The sequence below is a fragment of the Hippocampus comes genome, unplaced genomic scaffold, assembly GCF_001891065.2.
Source record: "Hippocampus comes isolate QL1 unplaced genomic scaffold, H_comes_QL1_v1.1 scaffold254, whole genome shotgun sequence".
In the NCBI taxonomy this organism is placed as follows: domain Eukaryota; kingdom Metazoa; phylum Chordata; class Actinopteri; order Syngnathiformes; family Syngnathidae; genus Hippocampus; species Hippocampus comes.
Window position 1 is genome coordinate 768,975 of NW_017805874.1, and position 8,425 is coordinate 777,399.

General features: G+C 41.9%; 1 protein-coding gene across 1 annotated transcript in view; it reads left to right on the plus strand.

Annotated features, from left to right (window-relative positions):
* The first annotated feature begins 484 nt into the window (after window positions 1-484).
* The window catches only part of dapp1 (dual adaptor of phosphotyrosine and 3-phosphoinositides), a 15,034-nt gene continuing 7,093 nt past the window's right edge, over window positions 485-8,425 (plus strand). Inside the window, exons 1-2 of the mRNA XM_019888841.1 lie at window positions 485-669; window positions 5,120-5,242. Of these exons, the coding sequence (XP_019744400.1) occupies window positions 593-669; window positions 5,120-5,242 (200 nt within the window). The 5' untranslated portion in view covers window positions 485-592. The remainder of the gene's footprint in view (window positions 670-5,119; window positions 5,243-8,425) is intronic.

The window sequence follows — 8,425 nt, forward strand, 5'->3', positions numbered from 1 at the left end:
TGCAAACTCCACAAAGGAAGGCCGGAGCTGGAATTGAACCCGATACCTCTGCACTGTGAAGTTGACGCGCCAACCACTCGACTATCGGGCCGCCCTCTTACTTTTTTTTCAGTAAATAAATGTCTTCTCATAACTTTACCCTTGTCCATGTTTGTTGGATCCCTTACTTACCTGCTTGCTCCTGAAACTGACATTTTAATGGCAGTCAGTACATAGCTGAATGTCATGACTCGTGATTTTTTTCTTTACAATCAGTGTGTTGAAATAACAAGCAAATTAGCACCAATAGAATTTGAAAAGGTTTTTCAAAGTCAGACATGACTACAGTGCTGTATTACTGCATTGTGCAGTTTCTGCACAAATCCAAGAATGATTCTCCTTCATCAGGCTGAAGGGAAATGTCCAGCAAATGAGTTCAGTCAAGGTCTGCATGCTGTGAATAGATGGACACATTGAGCTGTTTTGTTTCACATCTGGGTAGACTCAAGACTGAAAATGTATTTCCTGTTAGGCGTGCCTCTCTGTCCGCTTTCACTTCTGCCTTGCTCCTTGTTTCAAATAGGAGGCAATGAGCCAACAATTGTTGCAGTGAATGGATCCTCTTGGCAAGATGAGTTTTTTCGTTCAAGCGTCTGCTGAGGATCTGCATGATGAGCTCGTAGATTTAGGGTAAGACTGCCTGGGATCGTTTTACACTCGAGCCATCACACAAAAGCATAATTGGCTCCTTATCTCTTCGAAGTCAGTGACACTGACATTTTCTTTTGTCAAAATGTTAGCTCACTGGATGGTCTGCTTGAAATGGTTGTTGCAATGCCAAATGTATTTTTATTGGCCTGCACAGCATATGTACATGTGTGTTTGTGTGTGTGTGTGTGTGTGTGTGTGTGTGTGTGTGTGTGTGTGTCAGGATTTTTAGGTTTCTCACTATTTGACCCAGGGGTGCCGATTACATTGATCGAGATTGACCAGTAGATCGCAGACTGGTCCTAAGTCGATCTCGAGGGATGTAGAGGAGTAAAAAAACAACCATTTGTGTGTCTTTGTGCTTGTTAGTCATATAGTTTTTGTGTTAATATACACTGGACCCTAATCATCCCATCAGTCTAATTTTCACAAAAAGTATTTAAAAAATAAAATAAAGCAGGTAAATCTTTAACTTACGGTGGTGCGTGACCCGCGTCACCGGAAGTTGTTAACGCTCAGCAGTCTGCAATTGCAGCTTGTGATCAGAGCTGTTGCGCTATATCTTTTATCGTTATCATTATTCTCTTTCAGAGTTTGTTGTGTGTACAATTCACCGAGTGCACGGGCAAAGAATAGGAATCTAGAGGGTCGAGGGGAAGCACTTTAAAATGGTACGTGTGAGCTACAATAGTTAACAGACTGCAAAAGTACGTTGCATGCCTCCGTGTCAGGCTGTTGCTCATCATGGCGTGTACAGTATGTGTTTGTGTGTTTGTTAGAATCTAAACAGAGCTCTGGGTCATCAACTTCTCCTAACCACGAGGGTAGTGAGGCAAAGTGACAAAGACGCGTGTGTGTGTGTGTGTGTGTGTGTGTGTGTGTGTGTGTGTGTGTGTGTGTGTGTGTGTGTGTGTGTGTGTGTGTGTGTGAGTGTGTGTGTGTGTGTGTGTGTGTGTGTGTGTGTGTGTGTTTTCAGGCATGGACAAATTGTCTGAGAGGACAGTCCGGGTGTTGTCAACTGAATCTGTCAGATTTGGTGTGAATTGTCATTCTATTGTGAATCTTCATTTGATGTGGATATGGTCTTCCACCTTTGGCCGTCTTTTGTTGTTGGAAGCGGTTGTCCTGCTATGGAGGCCCTTTTAAGTGCCGATTGTGATCTCCGGTCCAGTGGTCTGGCCGGGGTGCCCCCTTGCTCATGGCACCTTGGCACTCACCTCTTCCTCAATCACACCCAAATGCAAACAGTCTTTCATTTACACTCAGCAAAACATCATTATTTGCGGTCACACATTCCAAACCTTCACACGAATCATCTATAACCATGAAAAGCAGTACTGACACAACAGCAAGTATTTTGTGAATGTATGAAAAACGGCAATACAGCAATATGAAAGCCTATACTGTGAATGAAAATCCCTTCAATATACTGTGTGTGTTTGTGTGTGTGTGTGTGTGTGTGTTTATTTGGTGCTCCTACTTTATCAACACCCCCTAATTTTTGCGCTGCGACACCTACATCTCGGTAACTACCATTACTATTACTAATTTGGTTTGATAGCGAGCTTGTCTGGATGTCTGAAAAAAAAATAAAGTATTTACCACTACTGTCAAGTAATATTCACATTACTCTTCAGTATGGTGAATCAAGTTATTTCCAGAGCCAGCACAAGCGTAAGTCATCCAGGGGTGCATTCAGAAAATTTTCACCTGGGTGGCTCAGTGAAGGGGTGGCCGTGCATGCTTCTTTCATTCTTTATCATAGCATCGAGTCAGAATTTCATGAAATAAAATTCACAAACAAGCCAAACATTGACCATCATTATGAAGCAGGAACAAATCAAAGTGAAAAGCAAAGTTTTGCTGAGCTTTACTCAGTAGATTTATTTGATAATATATACTGTACATTCAGTAATCCCTCATTTTTCGCAGTTGATTGGTACCGGACCCCCCCCCCCCCCCCCTGCGAATGGTGAAAAAAACGGCAAAGTAGGTTTTGCCCCCTCCCTCGGGATTTTTTGTGTTTTTACGTCAAGGCAATGTTTGCATACAGTTAAATATGAACTAGGATTTCACAGCTGTTCCACAGTATGTTAGCATCCTCTGTTGGTCAAGATCTGAAACGACCAGCAGTTGAAAACAGACCAGTTACATGTCGTTATCTGTGTGATCATTAATGTTATTTCAAACAAGAAACATCACAGGTACCAGCATGTTTAAAATATGTAAACAGTATTTATACTTTCCTTATTCGACCCACACAAAAAAAAAGCCTCAAAAACGACTGTTATAAAAATATGTTTATTTTCATAATTTGTGAACCTCACATATAACTGCACATAAACTGGAACGCTGCACTTTTCTTTATTTAACAAGAGTCCAAACTGGGATGCAGCTTGTTCTTCAATGGCATTTTTCCATCCATCAAATTGTTGTGCTCTCCATGTCCTCTTTTCCTCTCATCCTCTCCTTCCTGTCACCATCCCGATCGGGAGTGTTGGGGTCAGAGCGGCCTCCTCTTCCCGGAGTGTTCGTTGAATTTCGGACGAGGAGAATGTTGTTAATCCAAATAAAGTCTGGAGGCGATGTACAGTTCCTTCGAAGGGTTTTAATTTATTTTCTGCAGTTTACGAATCGATTCGGGCTCCTGAGGGGTCCAGATTTGAATCAGGAAGCGTAGAAGAAACACAGTCATGAGATTATATAGAGACAATATGATAATGAGAGGCGGTTAGGTACGCCTCTCATGCAAATCCCGGAAACAAAGAAAGTAACATGACATCTGACCGGGTGTGGCTGGAAGAAGTTGGGAGTGGCGAGGTGAGACCAAACCACCACTACCCACCATTTGGTGTGATGGCAAGTTCCAGAACCCCCGCTGTGCACACATCCTGAGATAAGAGGTCTCCCCAGGGGGGCTTAACAGCGATCAGGGACCGACCCAAGGTGCGGGGGGACAACAGAAGAGACACTTGGGGGGCCGTTAATCAACCAAGGAGGAAGAAGATAAACTTTAACACTACATACGTTGTTTTAAGTGTGCAAACAGATGTTCAGGAAAGAGACTGAGATCAATAGTACTCATAGCAATAGCTGCAACACAGATACTTGAGATAACAGTTCCTCTTTTGATGTTGACATGTCCTCTGGAGGGGTCATAAAAGTAGTGGGGGTGAGGGGGTACCAAAGGTGATTGTAATCACAGTAAGCAGGAAATACCTTCAACAGCATTCTACGTTGTTTCTTTCAAATCCAGCTGACAAAGAGGAATCATATCTTAACAGGAGCCAGATGAAGCCATCGATTTCCTAGTCTTTGGCCCCAGATGTTAGGCGGTTTGGCCTGACAGCAGCTGAAACATGCAAATATGGTTTTAAATTAACTTTTTGCCAAGAAGCGTACTCAATAGAGTCAAGAATAAAAGTGATGGTCATTTCACTTTTAACTGCGTCGTCATTGTTTTTTGCCCTCTTTAGTTAATCTTCTCTCTCAGAGTTGGTTTTTGCCTGGCGTTTTGTCAGGAACTGATCAAAGGACGTTTGCTTGTCGGCTTTTAACAATCCTTCGAAAATGTCCAAGGCAACTATCAGCATCGTGAGCTATCGCCAGACTGGTGAACACTTTTTCTGGGTGATTCACATTTACGTAAAACTATCGGAACACATCGATCTGTCTTCACACATAGACACGTACAGTTGAGGTGCCTCATAAGCCAATGGGATGCCAGGAAGATGCGCGGTAATAGCCAATGGCAGAACAGCTACAAGTATGTTGCGTTCAGGAAACTCGGAGCTGCGAGGAGCAACCCATACCGTATTTTTTACCTTTCGTATCTTGAAATTTCATTCGTAACAAGAGGCAATATTTTCCAGTTGAGGCGTTTCGTAACTTGAAAATTTCGTATGAAGAGACGTTCGTAAGTAGAGGTACCACTGAGGTCTACAGAACAAATGTCCTCAGAATTACATAATAGTAGTGCATAATTACAATAATAGTACATAATTACATTTTTTTAAATCAATGGAGCTTTACTAAAACACAATGAAACCTATTCAGAAGCACAATGTTTAAATAGAAGTGTTGTATTTGTCTTTGTAATTGACCCACTGAAAATGTTTCTAGACAAGAAAATACAGTTTTCTCCTCCAAACAGTGATTTAGAGAAATAAAAACTGTTGGTATCGTAAAAAAAAAAAAAAGAAAACCAACTGTTCATTTGATATAGCATCATATTTTTATTGTTCAATAAAACTCTTGCTTCAAGTCCTTGGTGATTAAAAAAAAAGTGCCTCAAACCTAGGAACCAGCTACTCAAATGAAGTACTGTAATTGATTAGCAAAACTGCCACGCAAAAGAAATATTTTATTTTTGAGCCTTGTGTACAATCTGTCATATCGCTTCATGGACCTCTAACTTATCTTTTTATTGTAGATGGTACCACAATGATCTGTCCCGCCATGCTGCTGAAGCTCTCCTCTTGTCTAATGGAAGTGATGGGACTTACCTCCTAAGAAACAGCAATGAGGGGCCAGGCTGTTTTGCCTTGTCTGTAAGGTCAGGTTTTTTTTTTTTTGAATAATTTGTACAACTACATAAAGACAAACAGGCAAACTTCGCTTTTGTGTATCCTTGAAAGGGCACAATTCTACTTAAAAAGATTGCCATCCCTCATTTAAGTTCTTTCGCTTGCCCAAGGTCCAAGGGACCTGCAGTCTTACTCAGGAAGCCTCAAACCTCTGGCAATGCCCTCCATCTCCACCTAGGAAAACTTGAGCTAGCTGTAAGAGGCCTGATAGCACACTTAGCACATGCTAGACTATAGTCTAGCATGTGCTAAGTGTGCTATCAGGCCTCCTCTTGGTTGTCCATGCATAAACACTTCACTGGAGATGTATCCATAAATCATTTTAACTAACTCCTGTCAATTTGGAGGAGCAGCGACATTAGTCTGAGTGCCTCTCCTTCCCCTATATCTTCCTCTTCCTCTTGTAGGGGAAGCACATTTCAGTTAATAACCACCTGAGTAATGATGAAACTCACGCTTCACTGAAGCCATTGGCCCGCTCCCCTGAACCTTGGCTGCACTCAGGAATCTTGTCTATAATGAGAAGAACAAGGTTAGACTTCGTGGAGTCCAACATTGATGTCTCTGAATGCCTTTGGATAGGCAAACTCCGATGCACCCTACAATACCCTGTCCAGGATGTAGTCTCGGGATGTAATGATACCCAAATTAGCATGATATGAACCTCTCGATGCGATAGAAAGCGCAATATTGTGGTGAAGTGTGAGCTAATATAAAAAAAACCCCACAAAAACAACAAAAAAAAACAAGGTCACAATACTGTCTAAAATCATTGTATGCTTTAAAAAAAGCTGACAATATGGGGGTAAAAATATGTTGTGTTTTTGTACAGAAAAAAAAGCAGTGACAAAGAAACATGCTTGACCAATCACTTATTTGGCTTTTTTTTTTTAATCATGGCTACAGAACTTGGTAATTCAAAAGGGCAAAATTCAAGTTAAGACAGGAACAATACACCAACCGGTAATTGCTGCCTAAAACAGATGTTCCTTTTTCAGTGAAACGTTCGACTGTAAATCTATTGGGAACATCATGTCACTTGCAAAACAAGTTCATGTCGGTTCAAACACAACTGGCGCATAAATATAAACGTGCACAGCAAATACAAAATAAATCTGCTGGAACAATCTCGCAAACAAGTCAAATCAAATAAGGGAGCAAGATAAACCTAAATAAAAATATCAAGTGTAAACACTAATCGACCATTTCAACATTACGAGAGGAGAAGAGACCTCTTGGCATTTACAATAACCCCTTCTGTTTACAATACCCTGGGCACTGAGGTAGTTGGGATGCACAGATATGTCTTTGTTGAAGACAGAAGAGGCTACTTCCCTGCATGATGCCTCTCCTACTTCAGAGAACATGATGACAGAGAAACCACGAGTTTTTTTTACCCCCAAAAAATCCAGCTCTGCTTGTAGTTTACGGTGTCTGTATTGTCTAAAGTACAACCCAGAATGTCCTCCAGGGCATGTTTTGTCGGCATTTGCAATTTCAATCTGCTAAATCAGGGGTCCCCAACCTTTTTTGCCCCACAGACCGGTTTATGTCAGACAATATTTTCAGGGACCGGCATTTAAGGTGTGGCGGAAATAATACAACAAAATAATATGGTATGAGCTGCATGAAAACGGTGGTGTTTTCGAAATATAATAATAAACACAAGGAGCGTCGAATCTGGCCGCAATACTCTGGTATTGTCTATGGTAATGTTTAATGCCTTCAAAATACAATACAACGCAAATTCAAAGTGCATGAAAATGACGACTCACCACAGCACCGAGCTTGATTTTCTGCAACCAGACGGACCCATCTCGGGGTAATAGGAGACAATGACACCTAAAGTGTGTGGTTTATGTCCAGTCTACTTTGTAATTTTGCTTTCGTCGCCGTTGCTGCAAAAACCCCCCAGCCTCACACAGGTAGGATGTCGGAAATAGCAACAGTGCTATTGTGGCAATCTCAGAGTATTCAGCCATAACTTTAATCCAGTTGTCTCGAACGTACTTTTAAGGCTTCCGTCATTTGCGATCTCCAGCAGTTTTTTTTACTCATTTTGCGAGCTCCTGCGTTTTGTTTTGAAGTAATCGGTCACGTGATGGAGAAGCGTGGCTTGACGTGTGTCAAGCGTGACATAGTCGGATGTAACGGAGAATCCGGTAGTTTTTCAAAATAAAACATCTTTCGTATTCCGAAATAAAACGGAATTAAGGCAAGTTCTTTCTGTGCGGCCCGGTACCAAATGCCCGGCGGACCGGTACCGGTCCGCGGACCGGCGGTTGGGGATGCCTGTGCTAAGTGACAGTAAATTTGCCGCTCTCCACCATTTTGAATTTCTGTGTATATGGTGTGCAGGGTGTGTTCCTATTGGCTGGGCGGCGCAAAGCATCATGGTCTACGTAGTTTGGCTGAAGCAGACAACAAGTAGCTGTTTTTTTTTTTTTTTTTTTTTTTTGGACGAAGATGGACTGTTTTAATATCGTAACATGAGATCAACGAAATGGTGGCAATGAGCGTTGTTGTTACATCCCAAGTGTAGTTTACACGACCTGAACGAAAACCACATTTCACCCACCATATCTAATGTTCAACGAATGGCTGGTGTATTCCCTCCAGTAATCTTGCACAGATTTTCTGTGGCTGGTTGATCGTAGAAAGGGTTCCGTCAGTCGTCACCTGTACCTGTGGGTAAAAAACAAAAAACAAAAAAGGACGTTTCGCTTCTCTCACAGAAGCTTCGCCAGCGGTAGACAACTCTGAAGTCTCCGTGAAGACTCCGGGAAATTGCTCTGCGCTAAAAAGCTGAGCGTGGCCTATTTGAGGACTGGGTGGGGATGGTTAGTCACGCCCCTATGTGACCATTGATTTCTAAATTCCCTATCGTTGGGTCTTGATTAGGCCGATTGTTTGGGCTAGGGCTGAATAGCTACTTTCCGTGAGCCTGATCAGCCTGTCTTTGTCCCTTGGTGGTCAACAAGTTATTGTAAATAGGAGACAGGTTAAATCTGATACCTCCTTCACGGTTCAGAGAGGGTGAACATTTTTTAACAAAAATCGCTTCCTTTACTCCCCTTTCAAACCATCTCTTTTCTGTTCCTAGGATTTTTACTTGTTCATCTTCAATTGTGTGGTTTGTTTCTTTTAAGTGT